This window comes from Neopelma chrysocephalum, unplaced genomic scaffold (assembly GCF_003984885.1).
Source record: "Neopelma chrysocephalum unplaced genomic scaffold, ASM398488v2 Primary Assembly neopelma1_82, whole genome shotgun sequence".
Taxonomy (NCBI): Eukaryota; Metazoa; Chordata; class Aves; order Passeriformes; family Pipridae; genus Neopelma; species Neopelma chrysocephalum.
The window spans coordinates 499,712-523,156 of NW_020897744.1; the positions used below are offsets into that span (position 1 = coordinate 499,712).

At 41.5% G+C, this 23,445-nt stretch overlaps 1 protein-coding gene across 3 annotated transcripts in view; it reads left to right on the top strand.

Annotated features, from left to right (window-relative positions):
* Positions 1 to 20,639, top strand: part of TEX14 (testis expressed 14, intercellular bridge forming factor) — a 26,568-nt gene extending 5,929 nt beyond the window's left edge. The window contains exons 7-31 of one of the 3 annotated variants that reach the window (XM_027691003.1): positions 197 to 310; positions 596 to 719; positions 1,239 to 1,417; positions 1,929 to 2,080; positions 2,766 to 2,956; positions 3,155 to 3,305; positions 3,640 to 4,586; positions 5,251 to 5,354; positions 6,330 to 6,409; positions 6,933 to 7,199; positions 7,755 to 7,855; positions 8,131 to 8,238; positions 8,787 to 8,877; positions 9,590 to 9,680; positions 10,955 to 11,017; positions 12,087 to 12,214; positions 12,958 to 13,067; positions 14,526 to 14,577; positions 15,148 to 15,219; positions 15,962 to 16,039; positions 17,449 to 17,566; positions 17,744 to 17,839; positions 18,818 to 18,927; positions 19,358 to 19,424; positions 19,605 to 20,639. In XM_027691003.1, coding sequence (XP_027546804.1) covers positions 197 to 310; positions 596 to 719; positions 1,239 to 1,417; positions 1,929 to 2,080; positions 2,766 to 2,956; positions 3,155 to 3,305; positions 3,640 to 4,586; positions 5,251 to 5,354; positions 6,330 to 6,409; positions 6,933 to 7,199; positions 7,755 to 7,855; positions 8,131 to 8,238; positions 8,787 to 8,877; positions 9,590 to 9,680; positions 10,955 to 11,017; positions 12,087 to 12,214; positions 12,958 to 13,067; positions 14,526 to 14,577; positions 15,148 to 15,219; positions 15,962 to 16,039; positions 17,449 to 17,566; positions 17,744 to 17,839; positions 18,818 to 18,927; positions 19,358 to 19,424; positions 19,605 to 19,641 — 3,631 coding nt within the window. In that variant the 3' untranslated portion in view covers positions 19,642 to 20,639. Of the gene's footprint in view, positions 1 to 196; positions 311 to 595; positions 720 to 1,238; positions 1,418 to 1,928; positions 2,081 to 2,765; positions 2,957 to 3,154; positions 3,306 to 3,639; positions 4,587 to 5,250; positions 5,355 to 6,329; positions 6,410 to 6,932; positions 7,200 to 7,754; positions 7,856 to 8,130; positions 8,239 to 8,786; positions 8,878 to 9,589; positions 9,681 to 10,954; positions 11,018 to 12,086; positions 12,215 to 12,876; positions 13,068 to 14,525; positions 14,578 to 15,147; positions 15,220 to 15,961; positions 16,040 to 17,448; positions 17,567 to 17,743; positions 17,840 to 18,817; positions 18,928 to 19,357; positions 19,425 to 19,604 lie in introns of all 3 variants that reach the window. The other 2 variants (XM_027691002.1, XM_027691004.1) reach the window with 2 other exon arrangements.
* Positions 20,640 to 23,445: the final 2,806 nt, after the last annotated feature.

The window sequence follows — 23,445 nt, forward strand, 5'->3', positions numbered from 1 at the left end:
AATCAGCCTTAGCAGGGTGTGTTTATTGCCAGTTGGAAAGAGTAGATGCAATAGCCAGGATACTCAATATCAATAACAGCAGGAGGCAGCACCAGAGCATTTCAGAATTATGAAATTCCTTGTAAAAAAATTGCATGACTGGAAAAAAAACACCGCAGGGAGCACCTGGTGGAAATTCCTCTTCTCCTCCTTGTAGCCTCATGTGGGGAAGCAGCAGAGTGACAGTGAAGGAACTGGGCTTCCAGCCCTCTCAGCACAGCTGGAAGCAGCGCTTGGCCGACCTCCTCCTGGCAGAGCAGGAGCACAGCAGGTGGGGAAGGATGTTCTCCTGGGGTTTGGGAGTCCCCAGGGATGGGAGGGATGGGATTCACCTCGGGAGGACTGGCCAGGCTGGGCTTGCACTTTGTTTCCAGTTCAAAAAACACAGTTCTCTCTTCCCACTCCTAAAATCTGTTCTGTTAAAATCACATATTTCAGTGAAAAGTGAAAAGCATTCGTGTTATATTGATAACTCCCGTCCTTCTGGGTGTTGTTTTTTTTCTTCTTTTAATCTCAGATCTGCCTTACAAATTTTTTTTCCCCTCTCCCTTTGCAGCAAACTCCGCCATCCTCACTTGCTGCAGCTCATGTCTGTTTGTCTGTCCAGTGACCTGGAGAAAACCCGTTTAGTGTATGAAAGGGTTCACTTTGGCTCCTTGTACAGCATCCTGCATGAAAGGGTAACTGGAATGCTTGGGTTTTAAACAGTAATTAATTAAGTTTAGTAACTACATCCAACATCTTCACTCAAAGAAAAAGAAGACAAAATCCTCAGTTGTGTGTCTGAGTTTCTGTTGTGGTTCTTATTTTTTTTTAATCACTGATCTGTGTTTTATCTTTGTCATTTGATGTTTTCCTCCTTTTTTTTTTTTTTGCAGTTGAGTTATTTTACTTCTTTAACTGTTTGAGTGCAGACATCTAAGTTACTTGGAAGATACTGCAGTCCTAGGCAAGGGATTATAAGAGCTCATTCTGCTTCAGAATTTTGGCACAGCCAATATATTTTTCATTCTTAATTATTTTAAGGTGTTGCTGTTTGGTTTGGTATTGAGAACAAACGAGTGCAATTCATCTGACTTTTCAGCGCAGTGTATTTCACTTGGCTTTGTTTGCTGCCTTCTGCACTATGATAATCTCCCCTGGCTCAAGCTTTAGAGCCCTGCAGTGTAAATTTGGTGGCTCTGGGGTGTTTTTTCCAGCGTACAGAGTTCCCAGTGCTGCAGACAGAGACCATCCTGCACGTGCTGCTGCAGATCATCGACGCCCTGCGCTTCCTGCACTCCCGGGGGTTCATCCACCGTTCCCTTTCCTCCTATGCCATCCAGATTGTCTCTGCTGGGGAGGCAAAGCTGTGCAACTTGGAGTACATGATACAGAGGTAAAAAACTTCCTGGGTGCTGCTGTTAAGTGGGCAAACAGAAGTTTACCTGAAATCACCTCGTTGAAGTGGTGGTAATTAAGTGCCACCAGTGATACAAAGAGTGTTTCTTTTGTGAGGGACATCATTCCTTTCCTCTGTAAATTATTACTGAAGTTATCTTCTAGACACACCTATACACTGAAAAATAAATGCTGGTGGGGTAGGTGGCACCTTCTTGCATTTTTATCCATGGCCAGTGCTAAAGGGTTGTTTGTAAAGCTCCTGTTGGGAAATGCTCAGCTTTTCCTTCATTCTTTTTGAGTGCAAATCTGTTAAAGGAGGTGTCGCTTTCCCCAGAAAGTCTTTGCCAAAAGACATTTACTGGAGGGGAAATATTGCATTTGCATATGGGGGTATTTAGACTAAAAGCTGTGACACACTCAGGTGTTTAATTCCTAAGATACACCTTGTAGTTGACTGTGAGCGTGCTGTGTGTCCCAATGTATGACTTTTTTTCCCTTTTACACAGCAAAGACAGTGGAAAACACAGTGATCTGACCCGAATTCCTGTCCCAGTCCAGCTGTACAGGTGGAGCTCTCCTGAAGTTGTCCTTGAGAGAGCTGTCACAGTCAAAACAGATGTTTACAGCTTCTGTGCAGTGCTGCAGGAGGCCTTGACAGGTAAATCCACAGGTCTGGGCTCTGAAGGCTCATCCAGAGTTAACTTGAAAAACAAACCAGGCAAAAAAAAAAAGAAAACCCAAACCCAAATGTTAGTGACAATAACAAAGATTACTGGAAACTTCTGTGAAATGTAATCAGAAAACTTAAAATTGTGTAGCTTAAGGATGAGATTGACATTGGTATTAGAGAAACACAATTTTGTGTGGTTTCCTGCTGTTTATTTTTCTTCTTCATAATATTCAGTTAACTCTTTGCAGTGTCCAAAATGAGCTTGAGCAGTTTTCATGTCTTTGAACACTACAATAACTTAGAGATAAGTTACTGTTAGCACAGATAATGCATTGTTACTGTTACTACAAGTAATGTAATGTATGTTTTGTATTTACTGTGACTACTGTGACAGTGAAACGGGATAAACAATTACCCTAAAAATGAATTCCTCTATTAGCTGGTTGGTAATGAGGAATCCAGAGCAGTTGTTTGCAGTGTCACTGTCCTTTAGAGATTGCTGTCAGCTCCCTTTAAAGCCTCCAGTGTTGGAATAAGATGGGGAGGAGATGCTCATTTGGTTCATGACAGCAGCTGTAAATTAGGGGATGGGAAGGCAATAATGCTGCTTTTTTTCTTTTAATTAACACTGATTTACAGCTGGTGACATAAAGTCTGTACTTGTGTCTTGCAGAGAGCCCCCCCTGGAAAGGTTTTGAAGACTCAGTTATTAAGCAGCTCATGATTTCAGGGGAGCAGTTGGAAGCAGATGTCAGGCTGCCTATGCTCTATTATGATATTGTCAAGTCAGGACTTGAACCTAAACAGAGGAACCGCTCCATGAAGCTTCAGGATATTCAGTATATACTGAAAAATGACTTAAAGGTGTCTTCCAGGATTGTAATCTTTCGGTTTTGTGTCCATTCAGATTCAAGTTGTTGTGCTTCAGTCTGGGTGGGAGGCAATCCAGCACTGAGTATTTGATCTTGGAGGGGAACCACCTTAGAAGAGAAGGCAGAGACACTGAGCTGTCAAATATAGTTGTATTTTATTCCTTTTTTTTTTTTGGTGTGTGTGTTACAGGACTTGGTTATGTCTCAGAGTGGTCATGCAGATGACATATCAAAAGCACGAAGACCTGCTGGTTTTGCAGACGTGAACATCTGTGGGGCATCAGCTTTTAGCTGCCAGAAGAGAACAGTGGAAGTCCAGGAAAAAGAGACAGCCACGGCTGGTGAGTTCCTTGTAGCAAGAAGTGATGTGTCCTTCACTTAGTGAGTTCCTCAGTCCATAACAATCTAACATAAATAATTAAAATGGGAGCACTTACAGATTTGGTGTTTGAAATTAGAAAGAAGCTGGCTTTGAATTTTAGCTACCACTCCAATTGTTAATGTAGACTCAAGACTCTGAGCCTGGTTAATATTTGTTGTTCAGGCACACTGTTTTCAGCAGAGGTGTTAAATGCTGCTCATGTAATCTCTAAAATTAACCCCCAGATGTGCAAAAGCAGCGTGTTTGATGGACTTCTGGAGAAATGGCTTAATGCTTAAAATCAAATTTTTCAGATGACTCTCCTGCCCCAAGAGACCCTGTTTTTCATGAGGTGAACAGGGCTGTGGTGGTCCAAGAGGCATCAACCAGTGTGCAGCCAGTTGCACAGGACAAAAGTCCTGATGTAGCTTCTGAAGTCCAGACGACCGTCAGTGAGAGCGATGTGGATGAAAGTCTGTGTAGCTTTGAAATCAATGAAATCTTTGCCAGTTGTCCAGAAATCCACCAAGACTTCCTGGAAGGGGGATCTGGATCAGATCAAACTCTAAAGGATGCAGAAAGGCAGCAGAAGGAAGAAGATAAGAGTCCCCTGGGAGTCCCATCTGTGTCCTCTGGAGCATCCTGTGAGGATGAGGAGGACAGTGACTCCTCGGAGTCAGGCACAGAGTTCACTGCAGAGGAGGAGGAGGAGGAGAGTGAGGCCTCTGACCTGGCACAGGGGAGAGGAGATGCTGGGAGAAGAGGGAACAGTCCTTCCCCAACTGAGCAGCACATCAGCAAGTGTGTCCTTAATATAAAGATTATTCAGAGCATGTTGCAGCAGGCAGCAGATTCCCTGTGCAGGACAGAGGAAAACCTGGACAGATTAAAGGCTGTTGGAAAGCAAAAGAAGCTGCTCCAAAAAACCAGAATGAGTCAGCTTTCTAAGCAGAGTTTTCAAGAAAGACACTGTAACAGGTCTGATGATGCTTCCCAGAACACCAATCACCCATTTTGTGGAGTGAACACATTTTTACCCAAAGCTGTGGGTCCACCAGCCAGTGACTATATTCCACCCCCCGTGACGTGTCAGGCACAGGCAGCGTTGGGAGAAGACAATTTCCAGGCTGTTTCAAAGACAGCCAGGGAAACACAGGCTGTTCAAAATGAAAAGAGGAAGAGTAAAATTGAAAACAACCATCGTGATCTCGGCTGCAGCGTGAGGAAAAGCCTGGATGATGAAATGAACCTAAACCACGAGGTAAAATGTTGAGCAGCGTGGCTGTGTTTATAGTTTCTGTGTTCCTTAGCAGGTAAAGAGATGTAGGGATGGATGGTGTCCAAGGGGAGGGATGAATCTGTGTTTTAAAATATATGCACATACCGTGTTTATTATATATAGGAATGAAAATAGTCAGCTCAGCAGTGCAACAGGATTGTTTCCTCTTTCTCCCCACTCCTCCCAGCACAATACTAGCCCAGTATAAAATCCTGTAGTAAAATGGAGATTAGTCAGAGAAAAGGCCAAGTGGAGAAAGACTTTTGTTTGCATTGAGGTCTGAGCTGTCATTAGTAAGGGCTTCTGGATAATTTTTGTTATTAAGTACAAGTAGCCCAAAGAGAAAGAGAGATATGTACAGAATTGCTGTGGGAATAATCTTGAGTCATTTAGGTCCCCTCATCCCCCTGGAAACCACATGTTTTGATAGTCTGGCTGCCTACAAATGAACCCTGCTGTAAATCCTGGGCAGGGTATTTGCTAGGCCTGGGCTTGTCATCCTCTCTCCTGAGCAGTGCAGCTAAAATATAACCCAGGAAATCAAGTCTGCACGGTCTGGTTCTTAGTGTATCTCGCAGACAGCTCAACTAGTAATTGCCAGAATGCCCAGTGTGTGCTGAATCATGGCTTCTTGGACTCATTTCAGCATTTACTCCCACATGGATCTGCAAGATGCCAAAAAAAGTTGAACTTGCAGTGTCAGAGAGGAGCTGATTCACATCCTGCAGCAAGAAGCGAAGAAGGGAGATGGTGAGTTCGTAGAAGAGTTAATTCTGACAGATTCCTCTTGAGAGAGCCCCTGTCAGAGGGAGACACATGAGGATCAAAGCTGGCATTAAATGTTCTTCAATAAGCCAGAAGCACAGTGAGGACCCTGCTGTGAGTCATTGGCAGCTGCAGAGCTGGGGGGCAGCTGCTGTGACAGGGCAGTTTAAGAGGGGTGGTGAAAAGATTTCAGATGCCTCTGTGAGGGAGGTCAGTGGTCCAAAACTAGCAGTGCCTGAGGAGAGCAATCTGGTGACTTACTGGGAAGGGTGGTTCTCCTGTCTGGGCACAGCCTCATTCAGTTCCCAGTAGAAATACTTTTAGTGTCATCTCTTTGTATTTCTGAGTTTGAGTGGAAATCACATGTTAAAAGCACCTGGCAAAACTTGTGCAAATTAAGGTATCTTACCTTGAAGGTTGGAAAGGTGGGAGTAGATACCTCCTTCAGTGTTTGGGTCAAATCAGTCAGGAAAACTTGCAGTTTTAAAATCGATTCATGACCCATTTGGATCAGTAAGACTTGTTGGTAAAGGATACAGTTGGTTAGAACAGAAATATTCCTGTGGTCAGAGGGTCAGGTTAGGATTAGGTTGGTGGCAGGGTGGTTGTTACCCAAGGCTGAAGTTGTCCACAGATCACCGGAATAAAACACATCTCCACATGATTCATTATCTGAGTGTTTATAGAACTGCATCATCTGAAGGCAGTGACAGCTTTTGAGATCTAGAGTTTAATGTACAGCTTGTCTGGTTAATCTGTAATAGACCTAAATAACTGTCTGTGCTTTCTAAGCTTCTGACAGCTCAATCTGCTGGATCTGCTGGGTTGTTAAAAGGCTGAGAGCACACGTGTTCTAATTAATGTTAAAACAACTTCTAGTCTTTTACTGGCTGGGGAATACTTAACACAATACACTTGTGCATTAGCAGAGGTTGTGCATTTCATAATGATTTATTGCAGGAGCTATTCAAAGCCAGGATCTGAATTTTACAGCAAAAAAGTAACTGAGGAGAGGAGGATGATGCAATCAGACTGGAGGAGTAAGTAAATCACTGTTAAATCAGCATTAATATCAAGTCTTACTGCAGTTGCATTAAAACTTAACACTTCGTTTCTTAATGAAGAAAGGTCTGTTTGCCTTAATTGCTGAAGATCTCTTGGGTTGTTCTTGGATGAAAACCAAGTGAGTGGGATCCTGTGTCTTGCACATTCCGGGCATAAAATAATCACAACCACATTAAGATTGTTTGATTTCTGTAGCTGAAGGAATTTCTAGCCTTGTTTTGGACCGTGTATGGATTTAGGAAGGGCAGGATGGCAGTGACCAGTGGATGGCAGCACGGGCATGGATAATAGAGGATTAAACTAACCAAAACTGTTCACGTGAAGACTTGTCTGTATCAAATTCCTGCAGGTTTTAAAGCTTCCCTTAAAATGGAAGGGAATGTTTAGCTCTTTTCATGGTAAAGGCGTTTACTTGAGCATTTCCAAGTCTGCAGGCACAATGAAACACAGGGAATTTCTGTTGTGTGAACTGACAGCTTTGTTCATTTTGTGTTGTAGCTGAAGTGAAGCGAATGGCCAGAAGAGTGGCCTCAGGAGAGCTGGAGCTCAGCTGTCCCTGTCCAGCCAGTGAAGGGACATCTGAGAGTGAAGCAGACAGTGCAAAGGAACCCTTCCAACACGTCACTGCTAGAGCCCAAAAAAGACAAACCCAACAAAGATGTAGGTGGCAGCCAGGTGATGATGATGTGCCTTGGAATCCTGGCAGGGAGGAGAGAACTGAATCTGAGGAGAGTGATCTGGAGTCTGCACTCAGAAGTTCTGCAGGTGAGGTTGAGGAGCAAAGAAAACCTTTCTTCTGTTTTTGTCTCCATCTCCAGTCAGTTCTCAGCTTCTGTGATTTTGTGACAAGAATTGTCAGTGTTATCTTGCACAGTGTTGCCCCCCAAGCAGGTCAATCACTCAGTCTTTAATGAACATAAAGAATAGAATAAGATGAGTATTAGGTGTTAATAGGGGGAGGTAAGCCCAGTGAGCTTGGAGACCCTTCATCACCATTGATTACTGTCATGTACCAGCATGGGAGACCCAAAGTTTTCAGCTCCACCAGTGTTTTCACACTTTATTTCTTTCAGTCTTGCCACAAAGATACTTTTTCTGTGGCAGCTTAGTGGGTAGTGCTTTTGTAATACTTATGGATAAAGGAACAAGGAAAGGTTCCCCTGTCTAGATTAACGAGGGGAGCATTTAAATGTCATCATTTCTCCATGTTCCTGACAGACAATTAGTGTTACTGTCTGCTCTCATTGATATTCCATCAGTGGCTCAGATCACCCCATGTTATTTTTTGCCTAATAATTTTGTTCCATTCTGACATCCTAGGGAGGAGGTGCCAGTTGCCATCACAGGATGAACAAGCAGAGTCTGGAATAGCCATTCATAAGAACTCAGTCCTTCCTCAACAAGTTGAGAATCTCTCTAGGGTATGTGCAGAAATCCAAGGAATCCAGGTGCAGTTAGTTGTCTGTGGAACAGTTCAGCCTGGCTGCTGATCTGAGTAACAATCCCCCTTTTTTTTTTGTTGTTTGGTTCTACAAACCATCAAGGTGATGTAAGAAACAGATAATGTAATGCAGGATGAAACTCAGAGTGAGCAAAGTCTGTGGAATTTCAGTTTGCTCTGTTGTTTATTGAGTGAAATGTGATTTCTTTATTAATAGAGTGGGGAAAGCATCTCAGGTGATGATGTCTTTCACAGGGACATTCAAGGGAATTGCATTGTTCCCTTAGTTCACCTCCTGATGTGTCTGAAGAATTCTTCACTCCTGATTATTTCCTTCCTCCTGAGGGAAGTTCAGAACTAGAGGTAAAAATAACAGAAAAGACTTTGGACCTAAGTTACTCAACATGTGTAATTGTGCTCCTATTTGGTTTGGAGAGAGCTGTGGAAAATGGGAGAATGATTTTTATTTTTTTATTCTTTTCTTTTGAAATAATATCTGCAAATAAAGATATAGATAAAACTAAGAAAATTCTAACCCTGTTTCTTTAAAACACATACCCTACCCCCCCTAAAAGCTCTAAACCCCCAAACAATTAAAACCCCACAAACACCCAGACTCCCAAAACAGCAGGGGTATGTTTTATTAATTTATTTACTATGGAATTGAGAAAAATTTTTGCTAGTTCATAATCTCAGCCTTTCCTTCACAGCTCAATCAATGATGGTATTCAATAGTCTTAAAACAGTCTTCCTTAATTTCTTGAAGATTCTAAATTTTGTAGAGACTATTAAATCCAATCTTGTCTGTTTTTTGATGAACTCTTGTTTGTCTCTATTCTTGGGAACATCATCCTGCCCTTTGCAGCTTCCCTGTCAGAAATTGAATTAATTTCCTTTTTTCCCCCTTTCAGACCTCAGATACTGAGGGCAAATCAGAAGATGCTTGTGAAGGATTTTTACAGAAACTGCCTGAAGATGCAAAATCAAGTGTTCAGGCTTCAGGTAAATGTGCTCTTTGTTTTGAAGCATTTCTGAGTCAGGACACAGAGTCTTGTTGCACTTACACTTTTGCCAGCAGCACTCCTATCAAAAGGCTGGAGCTTAATCCTTTAGGGTCACTTGGTCTCTTATTCCTTGTTATTTTAGTGAGAGTTCAGGACACTGAGAATTTTGGAAGGTGAGGTTTGGGCATTGCAGTCCCTGAAATGTTTTTGAATGCCATGTTTTTGTGCTTGCTGTGCTTCAGTTAAAAAGCCAAACCAGAAGTTGTTTGGAACCTTTTTTTTTGTTTTTTTACCCCGAGGCTACATTTAATCTTTTTATGCAACTTGCTGTGGCGTTGGAAACTGAATTGAAGTTGTATTTACACATTAATATTCTTATTGCCAGGAGGATCTTGGGCTTAAAGACTGTAAGAGCTGATAGTGCGTGTGCAGAATAATGGAAGAATCATCATTGTTTCTCTAGTCTGTTGTCTCTTTAAGCTCAAACTTGTAAATGTTGTGATATTCCCCAGTGCTTCAGTGACTGTCTGGCAGCTGGGGTATGTTTATGAAAATGCATCTTTAAAACACATTTGTCTCTTGATAACAACAAAGGTCACAAGAACCGAAAAAAATTTAATAAAGTTGCAATTTCCTGTTCAATGAGTTTTGTTGTTTTCTTTTGTACTTGCAAAACCCAATAACGGGGAACATTTGTTATTTGTATTCAGGAGGAAAAAGTCTGTTCTGCAGCACAGGAACACAGAAGTGTGGCAGTAACAAGCTGGGAGTGAGTCGACTGAGCCAAATGCCTGTAGTCAGGTAGAGAGACTCATTTTCATTGTTCCTTCAAGCATAAATTGGATGATAAAGTGTGCTCTCTTCATTAATTCTGCTTATATATCTAATATTCAAATAAGATGCCAGTGGTGGTTTTTAATGATTATCTACATATCTCAGTTCCTTGCCAAGAAAATACTGAAAGGACTTCACAAGTCTCAAGGGGTTTTTGTCTTTTCCAGTGTTCGGTGGGTTTTTTTGCTTAATGAGGGAGCTAAAATAGGAAAAATAAAGCCATGTACATATCACAATTCCTTTTAACAGAGCAAAGCTAATTCAAATTAAGGCTTCAGTCATCTGTTTTAATTTTGTTGTGCTTTGGTTTCGGAGCTCAAGTGGCATGAAGATCGTGCCTTTTCCCCTCCCTGCTCCTGTGGGAGCAGTCTGATGGAAGTTTGCTCACTGGATCTTGCCTGCAGGTAACATCAGCCCGTGCCTGGAGACTTGCAGGCTCATCTGTCAAACAGGAGGTTTTTATGTCCAGCGTTTTGTACATTTTATGTTTTACTCTCACGCAGAGAAGTTGGCCAGAGTCACCTCGTGCTGCAGTGGGGGATGTTCAGGGCAAGGACTTTTTAAGTGAAAGTCTTTGAGCAGTGGCTTTGAGGCTTTTTAAAAGCTCCAGTGCTCCCTGTAGCTCAGCTTTCCTTGTGTTACTGGAGAGCTGGAGCTGCTCACACTCTCAGTGTGGGAGTGAGAGCTCTTCTCTCTGTCAGTGTTGTCCTCCCTCCTCTTCACCTGAAAAACTGAGTTACCTGTCTCAGAGGGAGGCAGAAAGTGTGGGAATGACTTGGCTTCAAGGTAAAAGTTTTGGTTGCTCCCTTCACTGAGGAACTGAGCTTTTGCCAGCAGGGCAGAGAGGGCTGTTCCTCCCTGACCATCTGATTAATCCTCTCTGACCTTGAATGGCCTTGTCACAGTTGGAGAGAATACCTTACAAAACAGATCAGAGGATGATAAAACAACGTGGTGATTTGTATTCATGGATTTTTATTTAACTTTCAGTTTTGCTTTGAAGCTGTGTATGTCAATTAGAAATTTTCTCCTTGCTGAATACAAATCCATCATCTGTTTAAAATGACATTTGTCTCCTACCATTCTCCATATTTCTAAGGTTTTAAGCAAAAAGTTTTTGTGAGCTGCAGTCTGCCTCAGAGAGAAAGCAGTTCTTTAAATTTTTTGAGAGAGAAGAGACTAAATACTTCCATTTTCATAACTTTCAGAGAGTGAATAAGACCTTTCTTCCCTCATTTCAGTCTTGATGCAGCACGAGAAGCGATACTGTGGGAGCCGCAGGAAGGATGCCAAGAAAAAGATGTGTAAGACCATATTATATCAAAATTTCAGCAAGCAGATCATTATCACTGTGAAAGTTTTATGTTGGTGCAAAACAGGGAGATGAGACAAACCAAAGCTGAGAGAAAGAAAACTCTCCAGAGTACTGAAGGAGTATTTTCTCGTGATAAGTTGTGAGATTGGTATAAAAGAGCTATCACAGACAGTTGTCCTTAGTTTGAAATATTTTCATATTCATAAGTAATTAACTGGGTGTTAATCTTCGCATTCAAGTGTTAGGATTCCTCGTTTCTTCTCTCCATATGGCACAGAGGAAATAAAATCACTTTAAAGAGCAAATCGTTAAGTGTGGAGCCAAATAAATTTCATCACAAAAATAGTCCCGCGATTTTCAGGAAAAAAATTTTGCAGGATGTGTTTGTGACTCAACTAATAAAGTGAGTTTATTTTTACAGATAATGGAGATTTGCATGAAATTCCTGATTTGGTACCAGTAGATCTGTCCTTTCATGGCCTTCTGAGGACGATGTAATCCAGGGTGTTTCTGCACAAAATGTTGGTTTGCTTAATATAATTCCCAGTCCTGGGATTACATTTTTTGTAACCTGGGTGTGTATCACTGCCTTGTGCATCCTCAGCAGTTTCAGTTTATCTGAGTAATTCTTTTAAAGGCTCCTTAAACCTACAATTAGTCTTATTTAATGGACTGCTAATTTTTGTTAACCCTTGAGGTTTTCCCTGGGCTTTGGAGAGTTTTCTACCTTGTGGTAGAAAAACTTTGAAGTTCTTGCCCTTTCTGGAGGCTGTTTCCTGAGCTTGCTTTTATAGGAGGATTATTTAAGAAATCCTGTAAAGGAAGGGGAAGCAAATAATTAACTTTTTCTGTCTCTGCAACATTATTGAAGATGGTGATCTTGAGCCTTCCAAGAATTCTCTGGGAAGTTTTCGAAGGGAATATCTCTCTTCCCTCTGGTGAACTAGATAAGACCGACCGAAATTAAAATTTAAAGAGCCTGAAAATAGCAGAAGCTGGTGATTCACAGATGCAGGAAGCGGCTATTCTAACTATCAGAACATCTTTCAATAATTCAGATCAGTGGCAGATATTCAGGATTTGTCCAGTATCCCCTGTGAGCAGGAGAACTTCCAGAGGGATGTGGAGTGTAAAACGCCCAGACTGAGTCATGCACCGACCAGTGTCAGCACCCCCCTCGGCTCAGGTAATGCAGGGAGGGGAGGATTCACAGGGAATTACTTCACTTTTCCATCAGGGTGAGTCGTGGAGGCTCCATTCAGTCAGTGCCAGTGCAGGAATGTCAGGCTGGGAATGAGTAACCACAAGAAATGTTGTTTGAAATCTCACTGACAAAGGGCATCTCTGACAGGGAACTAAAGGAGAATTTGCAGCTGAAAAAAGCACTGTCTGAAAGGTCTCTGAAAGATGATTGCTTAGTAGTTAATGGCAGCCTTCATAAATCAGACCTTGTTTTAGATATTTAAAATTGAAGTGGATTTTAGCTTTTTAAGGACAATGTAAATAAGCACTCAGGATGTTTAGAGTGTTGATAAAGTGATCTCAATGTTTGTTGAACTCAGGTGTTCAAGTGATTTATCATTTGCTTTGTACTTCATTAATTTGGTGTAATACAGGAGTTGGAATTCCTCAGTTGGCAAAGTTGTGCATAAATGAGGTCTGAGGTGGAACTTCAGTTGATCTTCTATTTAGAGGTCATTTATGGACACTGGTTTTTTAGAGTTTCTTGTGCAGGTGCCTGTTCTCTTTTGACTTTTTTTCTGCTTCTCTTGAAATTAATAAAGATGAAAAAATTCCAAAAATAATTTTCCAGCTTTGCTTTTTCTTTTTTTTTTTTTTTAATTCTAGAAGAAAAAATTCCATTAGCCTTTGAGAAATACAAACACTGCCATGACTTAGCTTCAGATTTTTCCCTGTGTGGTTCTCCAGAGGCCTCCTCCACAATGTTCAAGACATTCACTACAGCCTATGAAGGGGAAAGGAGCGTGGAAATTCCAGGGGCTGCTTCCAGAGTTTGCCAGTTTGAACTGAAAGAGCCTGTAAGTCAGAAATTCTAGTTTATGCCAGCCATGCTTTAAAACATTTTTAAAAATACTTTTCCTAGAAATAAATGCCAGAAGAGAAGTGCAGAAATACTTGTAGGTCTTTGTGAGGATTTTGGAATCCTGGATCTGTTGATATGATGGCAGAAGGGCTGATTGAATTCAAAGCAGTGTTGCCACTTATAGTACAAAGAGTTGGCTTCCTGTAAATGTTGACCACTGTCAAAATGGCCCTTCCCTGGCTGTAAAGAATTGCCATTTCCCAGTCTTTTTGGATCTGATAATCTTGGAACACCGGGGTGGCAAATACCTGCAGAGTGGTTGGGTTGAAAAGGTGAGTTTTGGTTGGGCAGGGAGGGAGTTCATCAGTTGTTCTTCTGGGTGGGGCAACAACCTGAACCCCTCTGCATTCACGAGGGATTTGGGAACCACAGGCCTTTGACATGGAAGTTGGGAATAAACTTGAATGAAAATAAATACATGGGCATGAAAGTCTTCATGTGGAAGTGAAGAGCCCTCAGAACTTGGTGGGGGAAGGTGAATAAGCCCTTGTCTGAGGGGGTTAAGTTTGTCCTTTTGGGACATAATGTCCTTTTTGGCATAATGTCATCAGCTTTGTTGTATCAGAAAATCAGTTTGGAGCTGACAGTTTCCAAGGTCACTGGAGTGATTTCCACTAATCTGTTTGAAACTGAAGGTGTTCTTGAGCCACAGCATTATCTTAACTGCCTTCCCTGACAGTTTGATATAAAATACTTGTCTTTACACCTTTCTTATTATTAGTCACTGATGGGGTTTGTCATTTAAAGATTAAATTGGAGTTTGTTCAGCCAGAGCAGCAGTGCCTGTTCATTTTCTGACTGACCTGACACAGGTTGGGTCTGTGTGTTCTGCTCCTGTGGCAGGGTTGGAATTCAGTAAACCCATTCCCAGTGCAGAGCTTCCCTGCCTGTGTCACTTCCTTGCCTAAAATCTTATTCTAGAATTAAGAGCATGAAGCCCCTGTTTCCATTTTGAGGAGTTGCCTATGGTTACAAATCCTTGATTTTTTGGGGGGGCTCTCTGGTGAATGGGTGTGTCTGGCTTTAATAATTAAAGATTGCAAGCAGAGAATGGGAACTGAAGAGGTGCTGGAACTGTCCTTTCAGAGAATTCCCATCCAGTTGTCCATTCAGAGTGTTGAAATGGATAAAGATCATGTATGACCAGCTAAAAGATGAGTGCACAGCAGCCTAAGCAAAATTTTTGGCACATCTGGCTAACCTGGATGGCTTACCTTACTCTGTTTTCATATTCTGAACTGATTGAAAACCTTATTTTAAAATTTAATGTTCAGCCAAGGCTTTAATTGAAGGCTCTACCTCATTTTGGGTTTAATATGTTGAAGGGGAGGATTGAAGATCAGCAGTTTATCAATTTACCTTCTTGTGTTTCATTCTGTTTGGTCTTACACAGGATGGGTTGCCACCAGTTGTTCCATCCTTGAGGAACACCAGGCAGGCACCTGGTAAGTCTTTTATCCCAACTCAAATAAATTGATCAATAGACAAAGAAACATACTGGAAAGGAAATTTTTGCAGTTTATTTCTTTCTTTTTCCCCTTTTTTTTCTTCTTTTTTTTTCCTCCTGGCCATCAGATTTGAAAGAAATTTTTGCAGTTTATTTCTTTATTCTCCCCCCCTTTTTCCTTCTTTTTTTCTCCTGGGCATCTCATTTTATAGGGATAAATAGCTTTGCACACAACTGTGTACTGCTAGTGCTAATTAGGTTATGGATTTTTGTGTTTGCACCTGCAGACTAAGAACTCTGGCCTCTAATCAACCTGTGTTTGAAGTGTAAATATTTCTGGCCTCAGATTTCTGATACAGGATTGAGAACTGAACGTGCAAGTCTGGCTCTAAATGGTTTTTCCATAATGAAATTATTTCAGGATATTTGATAAAACGTGAATGAGCCAGGCTCGTGCAGGGCGTTAAATGAAGTATGTAAGCAAGATGCTATCAAAATGTAAGCCCATGTCACAGTTATTAAGGATTAATCACTGCTAATTAACTAGATTTTTTTTCTTCCATCTCAGCACTCTCAGAGGCATCTCAACCCTCCATTGATGAGCTGCCACCACCAGCCCAAGAGCTGCTGGATGAAATTGGTAAGAGGCACTTCACCAAGAACGGTGTGAGGCTTCCCAGCTGGGTTCAATCAGGATTTCTCCCAAACCATTCACTACCCAAAATACACGAGAGCTTCCAAATGAGTTGCAGTCAATGATTAGGAAGTTGGCTTAAACAACTGGCAGTCCTTGAAGCTTCTGCTTTTCACTTCGTGGGTTGGTTGCTGCTGACAGCAGCCAGCACAGCCAGTGCAGATGTAGTTTAACGTGGAGATGAATTTTGTGTACACTGAATTTTTCAAAGTTGTCCTGGAGCAATGTGTGTTCTCCATTAGAAGGCAGCTGCACCCCTCAGGTCCTTGTGCAGAGCTTAATCTCAGTGATTTACATTTCTTTTTGTATTCACATGCATCTTCAGACAGGTGTGAAAACTCTGCATTGTTTTCGCTGGGAGGGCTTTACAGAAGAGTTTGCTTTGCTTGTTCAGTGATAAACTCTGCCTAAATTAACACCAGACACTGGCATAATTAAATATCCATAGCTGCTTTAGGAATGAGACACCCAGGCACATCCTGATCTTATTTCATCAAAACAGTGTGGAGATTGGCATCAAGTGAATAAATGATGGTCAGGAGAAATTTTTAGGATTAATGTATGAACTAATCGTAGATCCTGTAAGAGTTTTCGTGTAGGGTTGGATGGATAAATCATATGGTGCTTTAGAGTGGATAGAGCCAAGTTAGAGCACCCAGATCAGTAAGGAATGTGCTGTTTTTAACAGAACTCTTAAAGCAGCAAGATTCCATCACTCCAGACCTGAAAGAGGTGGGACTGCAGGACTGTGGAGTGCAAATGAATGGTTAGTTGATAATAGTCCTAATGTAGGGATTAAAAATAGAAAATTCCCTTTGCATTGCTGTAAAATGACTCCGAGTACTTGTCACTGGATGTTCAGCTGTACAATACACTGCAATTTTTAGCTTAGTACCCCCTCCACCAGTGTTTGCTGCCTTTCCTGGTGTGTTCCCTCTGAAGTCCACGGGGATCTGGTGTGGGAGGTTTGCAGGTCTAACAGTGGGAATTAATTTCCTACTTTTATTATGCCACTGTAGTTCAAACACAGGTGCCAAACCCCACAAAAGTGAAGGTGGTGGGCAGGTGATGTCAAACAGAGCTGAAGTTTCCATTCTGGGAGGGTGATTCAGTTAAAAAAGTGGCCAGTGCACGCCCTGCTTGCTAATGTTCCTAATTCTCCATCATGAAATAATTCCTCTGATCTCACAGTGTGAGAAAATAGCTTCCACGGGGGTCATGAATATTGTGTTTCCTGTTCTGTTGCAAAGACACCAAAGTGGTGAGTCTTTGTGCTTCTGCAACTGCAAATGGTACTAAGTGAGAATCATTTTTACACGTCCTGTCAGAGGAGCAGGAAACCAAAATGTTTATAGGCTGTGCCTTTTCTTCCCCAGTGAGTCACAAAGTGAACAGCAGTGAAAAAGAAAAAAAATTAAAAAAAGGACAAAAAGGGAAAAAAAAAAGGCAGAACATGAGTTAAGTCTGTAAGAAGCTAAATAGCAGAGTCACTTGAGAATGATGCTGGCACTTGTTTGTGTTATCCTCCAGCTTTGTTAGATCTTTTCCTGAAGGACAGAAGCTCCCGTGGCTTTATTCAGGGAAGTATCTTGTTTTTAGGTGGTGAGGACTGCAGCAGTTGTTCACTCACTGTGGGTTTTGTTGTATTTGCATAAAGCACAGCTATTTCAGACTCCATTTTTTGTGACAGCCTCCTGCTTCCTGCTTATCATAGCGCAGCAGAAGGTGCTGAATTTATTCCCAGGCTGTAGGGAACAGAACTTGCCGATAAGTCCGGGGGGGGATATCGCTGGGTTTTGCTAAGTAGGGTAACAAAGCAAACATCCACAGGTTTTCCTTTGATTTCTCTCCCATATCTGGGATTGTAAGGGGGAGAGATTAAAGATTGATTTTCCCCATGCATTTTTCATTTTAGTATGAAGGAAAATGTTCAGTCCTGTGAGTCTGAAAACGTGTTAGAGTGAAATATTTATCTAGGCCTTGCTGCTGGCCACCTTTGGCTGTGGATAATGTGAATTTGCTTAACTGGTGGAAAATCAGGTGACTGAGGGAAGAGTAATTGAGAAGTGGACAACTGGAAGCTTACCCAAGTGCAATAAATAAACCCACATTTTAATTCCTTTGTTATCTCCCTACATGCCTTTGATATTAAAATCTTTCTGTTTATGTGAGTAGTTCCCAATCAAATTAGAATGGAAAGCAGAGAGTCAGAAGAAGAATCTGAGAGAAATGAGGAGCAAAATCAGAGTTCATGGACTAAGGAGTCATTTGCTCTAGCAGAGGACACAGAAAGGTATGAAAAAAGGATGAGAAAACATGTTTGTATTTGAGTTACAAATATTTAGAATTATGGTTTCAGCATATTTTAACAAGATTCAATGCTTACAGCCTGGTAATTGTGACTGATTTATTTTGAAATTTGTAGTATTTTACTTATCACCATAATTTTTTTTAATCTTTTATTTACCAGGGCTCACTCTACTCTTGATGATATTTTAGAAAGAATGCTCCAAGCAGTTCCTGGAGATGAGGAGATCCAAGAACAACCTCAGGGACACACTCTTGGGTTAGCAGATAATTTGTATTGTGTTCACAAGTGTATTTTGTGTTGTGGGTGTGGATCTATGCAGGACTTTTCAGAAGATGGGTTGTCAATCCTTAGACAGAAACGTGTCAGGGAACTTCCCTGGAGACATCAATGTGAACTCTTTGTGCTAAACTGAGAGTGAAAAGAATGTTTTGTTAATATAATTTCCTGTAGGTGGAAAGCAAATACTTCAATTGGTTTGGAAGGCAGTGCTTAGTGTTCACAGATATCAGAGATAATTTGACAGAATGGGGGATTTTTTTTGAGATGCAGAAAATGTACATTAAGAGAACAGCATCACGAAAACTCTTTGTAAAGAAGAGTTTGGGAAAATGGTTATGTTTTCATGACAGTATATTAGGAAATGAAGAAAGTGGCAGAAGTTATATATACGTCATTTTAAAGAAAAGATTCATAGCCTAAATAACTTTTGTCCTCTTATGACTAAAGATCAGAGCCCAGTAACTCTGAACAACTCCACAGTAAATGAGTGAGTGGTCATAAGTCATTCCTCACATCTCTCTCACTGAGGAACATGAGACATTCTTGTGTTTGGCATCAGGAATTTTTTTTTTTTTTAATTGCACACAGAAGGCAAATGTCACAATAACCAGGAGGATCCTGCCAACAGGGCAGACCAATTCCTGTGTTTCCATGTTGATCCAAAGCCCATCCACACCTGTAATCAGAGTGCATTTACTTCATGCTGTTGTATAAAGAATCATTGGAGCCTCTGTGTGTGGATGTAAAGCTAAAGCACATCTGCAGTTTTAGATGGGAAAACCAATTTGTTTGGAGGTTGGGGAGGGCAAATGCACGTTATAGATCAGAATAAAAACAAAAAGGCAGCTGGTATGTCCAGAGGCTTCTGGTTTAGTGCTCTGTTTCATTCTGTCTGGAAAAAAAAAAAAGAAGTGAGGAAAAATTAGGATCATACACAAAACTCTGTCATTCAAGGGCTGCAAGCCTGCAGGATCCAGAAGATGCTGGAAGGAAGAATGGAGTAGAGGAAAGAGGAGCTGGGGCTGGAGGCAGAGCGCCAGAAAGCTGTGCAGGGACTTCAGCAGGTGCTCTTTGTCTGTAAAGCTGCTGGATGCACCCAAAGTTTGAAATGTCCCAAATCACTGGTTACTTTTGGAAACGTAATGATAGTTTTTAAATGTAGAAGAAGTAACATCCAAGGGTAATATCATTGTGCTCCTTGTTTGCACAGCATTAGCAGATACGCCCCTGTTTTCTGTCAAGCCCCTAGAACTGGGCTGGCAGGGATTGGGCTTCAGGTTTGGGAAACAAAATTGATTTCTGATCCCTGCGAGGGTCCTGTGTGATGCCCCAGGAGCAGCAGGGCTGGGGTTGGGCTCTGATTGCTAAGTGTGACTTAATGGATAAAGCAGAGAGATCTGTAGCACCTAATTGGTGTGCTGCTGTGTGCTGACTTGGTGTTGTGGTTGTGCATGTTCCTCTTGGTTCTGAGCTCAATTTATATGTTTTTTTTAGACAAACACCCCAAAGATCAGACATCCCACTTGCAGCAGCAGCAGCTGTCTTCAGCTTCACCCTTCAGGTGAGACTCTCTGTGAGTTAAACTGGGTTTTTGGTAGGAATTTGTCTGTTCTCTGGCTGCATGAGATACATTCCTGTTTTCCAGGTGAGAGAGGCACCATTCCCTTCAACTTGTACTTTGATATATGAAAAAAACCAACTGTGTAACCTTTTTTTTCCTTCTTGTTTTTTCCCCCTACAGGATAATTGTTTTGGATGAGAGCTCTCTCTGTGATTAATATGGATAATGAATAAATTCTAACCTATCATCTGCTTACTGTTGTTTGTACAGCCTCTGAATTGTGGGTTTTTTTTGCCACATAAACAATTGTAAAGCTCAGACTTCTTTTAACTGCAGCAGCAAGTACAGAAGAAAATCTGATGTTCTCTGTTATAATACTGTTTGTACTGGTTTTATGCCATCGCTGCAGTATCAATATCAATATCACAAGCAGTATCAATATTGCAGAACTGAAATGTTTTCCCAATATCACGTCCTTATGAACCTGCTACGTGGTGGTTTTTCTCCTGCACATGCCCATTTTCATAAGCACAATAATTTTGTTGCATTATGCAGTTTTCGGTGTTGCAAACAAAATGATTGGAATTCTGTGGGCTGCTGGTGCTGCTCAGGCACTGGAATTTTTCCATGCTGGAGTGTGGAGCGCTGTTACAGCCCATGGAGTGTGTGTTTTTCCTTGCTCATTAAATTTAACAAGGTAATTTCTTGTTTTCTCTTTACTTAGTGCTTTTGTGATCTAGTGTTGAACTGATTTGACTGATTAAGGGGATTAATTGCTGTGCAAAAAGCTAATGAGGAAAAAAGCAGTGTTCTCCAGAGATTGCAAGTGCAGCAATATGTTCCCTGCCAGCACTAGACAAGCATATGAGAAAATGTGGTTAGTGTCATGAAGATACCTGTTGTTTAATTCAACCATGTTTTTGGTAGGATGGATAAAAAAATGGACATAATTGAGCTTTGGATTAAGCTATTGATGGGCACAGCAACTTCATATTTGATAAATATGACTTCATATGTGATAAATACTGTTCACATGCAGGAGGGAGGATTGTCCTGTTCCCAGTCTAACAGACACAGGGATTTTAGCAGGTTTTGTACATCTGGGTGTGCCACGTTTGCCTCTTCACTCCTGTTTTTGTAAAGAAATGCTCCCCATCTGTAACTGTTTGTTAATTTGGTTTAACAACACTAATAAAAGTTTCCAAGTTATTGTGCTGCCATGTTCTTTTTTTTTTTTTTGGTTTGGAGGTTCTTTTTTGGGTCTATTTTGTTGGGTTTTTTACTTGTTATTAATGATGTTTCCCATCATCAGACCGTGACACAACCAAGTACTGATGGAGCTGCTCCAGGGAAGGTGCTGCAGCCTGGCAGAGGTGGGGGAGCTTTCTTCAGAAAAGATCAAGAGAAAATAGAAATCTTTCATCCATTTATCATGTTGTGGTGGTGACAGAGCTGGACCAGCAGTGCCAGCAGCGAGGAGGCTGGGATTGGAATTCTGCACCTTGGGAATGGGGCTCACCCCTGTGCGTGACATCAAAAATGCTAAGCAAGGGTTTAAATATTAATATATAAAACATTTAAATATAAATTTTAATGTGAGTAAAATATAAAGTATAAACACGAATCTAAAATTAAAATCTAAATAGAAGAGTATTAAGCAAAGGTTTAAAGCTAAATATAGAAATATTTACATATAAATATGAAGCAAAGGTTTAAAGCTAAATATAGAAATATTTAAATATAATTTTAATATAAACTGCAAAATATAAATACTAATATGAAATTTAAATATAAATATAAATAGAAAAATATAAAGCACATGTTGAATATTTTTTGGCCCTGGGCTCATACCAACTGGTTTCTCTGTTTGGGAGCTCTGTGTGCTGCAGGCAGAAGACCTTTATATTCCTGATAGAAGCTGCTGTAACAAGATCCTGCTCCACATGGCCCTGGGGCCGAGCAGAGCCTTGTGTTACACGGGAGGAACAGAGGGAAACGACTCGCGTGCAAAAGTGAAACTGCAAATTTATTGTGTGATTCTGTCCTTGGTGGCTTGTGACTCATAGCTGAGGGTCATTCCCTCTCACTTAGGCAACGTTTTGTTGTGTTTCAGACTTGCTCAATTAAATAAAAAGTAATTAAAGCCCGTAGGGCTGCAGCAGGGTGGTGGAGAGGGGCACACGTGCGTTTTTGCGTGCACATAATTATGTATCACTTTGGTCTGCAACATGTGAAATCTCCACAGCTCCTTGGATTTCTTGTTCTATTTTATCTGTCGGACCAAATGGTGAGCAGACTGTGAACCATTTCCCTATCTTTTTTTAATCTTAATGTGGAGAATTTTTATTCCTGTTGGTAGAGAGCCTTTCAAGTAGCCCCATAGCCTGTCTGCTCTCCTTATCGAGGCCAGAACACAACAGAGATTTCAGTTTTTCGGCCGCTTGTACTTTCCAGATTTAAGTTTAGCATGAATGTAAATCATCCAGATCACAAAAAGCATGGGCACGAAAGCTGTAATTAACAGAAACAATTAAACAAGGACTAGTGTAAGACAGCAGAGATCAGAAGGGCCCATCTAATGCTTCTTTTCAGCTTCCCAGAGAATGAAAGGCCAATTAATTAAATTAAAACAGTGATATTGAGCTGTTCTAATTCCTCTCTGAGCCGCTCACGTGCGAGCTGAGCTGTTCTGCACATAGGAAAGCAAGTGGAGAGAGGGAGGTTGAGACACAGAGATGGGGATGAGGATGAATGTCCTGTCCCCCTGCACTGGCAGGTCGTAGAGTCATGGAATGGTTTGAGTTGAAAGGGACCATAAAGATCATTTAGTCCCAACCCCCTGCCATGGGCAGGGACATCTTCCACTAGACCAGGTTGCTGCAAGCCCCGTCCAGCTTGTTTCACTCCTTTGTACCAGTCTGGTTTGGGGATTTTTGTTTTGTTCTTGGTTTGGAGCAGAGAATCTCAGCTGGAGGAAAAAAACCCTCAGTCTCCCACATCTCATCCTCATCATCCGTGGCTGTGCAAATTGCTGGTCTGCCCGTCTGTGGCGGGCTGTGGGCTGCATGTTAGTGAGGCAATTTAGTGAGGTGATGAACAACTTGGAGCGTTGCTTCCCTCTAACTCCTTCACGGCTTTGCTGCATCGGCAGAAGCTGTGGGAGAGGGTGGGAGGAGGAGGGAACGTGTTTGGGGCTCATCCCTGTGCGCGATTATAGAACCGCGGAGGGGAGAGCCTTGGAATCCTGTGACTCTGGATCATCTCATTTTGAAAGCAATTCAAATGTTCAGGAGCAAAAATTTGAAAGACAATTAACTCTGAAGGCAGACAGGTTTTTTTTTAAAAATAGAGGAGCTGGGTAAAAAGGAGTTTCAGAGACTTGCTATCTGCAGAATTGTCTTTAGAAGCTTTTTCCGTGGGCTCCTAAATCACAGAATCTGCCTCGCAAACCAGAAGTGTGATTGTCTAGATAAACACATTCAAGATCAGGTGTAAAGCTGCAGAGCCCCAGGGAGGTTTTTTGTCTTTTATTTTACTCTTGCAGCCTTTGGCATCTTTTGTTTGCTGTAAATGGGCAGCGGTGCCTCTGTTGTACCTTGACCTCAGGGCCCTGTTACAACCCTGTTTTCACCCTCCCTGGGAAATCAGTGGATTTAAGACCTTTCCTTATTGCCTTAAATATATTAAAAAAAATACTTTTGTGATTTTGAACTGGGTTTTTTCTTGATCTCTGTTATGATGGTGTATGTGGCACTTGCCACGAGAGACGTACCAGGAGGGGATGTGTTTTCTGTCGAACCCTCTGTCAGCTGGTAAAACAGATGCCTCTGAACTGATCAGTGTTCATTAATGTTTATTAACACAGTCTGCACTTAAACGTGCCTGCTGGATTTATGCCAGATTTCCAGCGTGACCTTGAACTTCACAGCAAGGTCGGGCAGCACAAACAGCACTTGTTCTGTCTGGGGGTGGGGAATGTACAGCTCTGTCCTCAGACCCCTTGGGATGTGGCATCACAGCT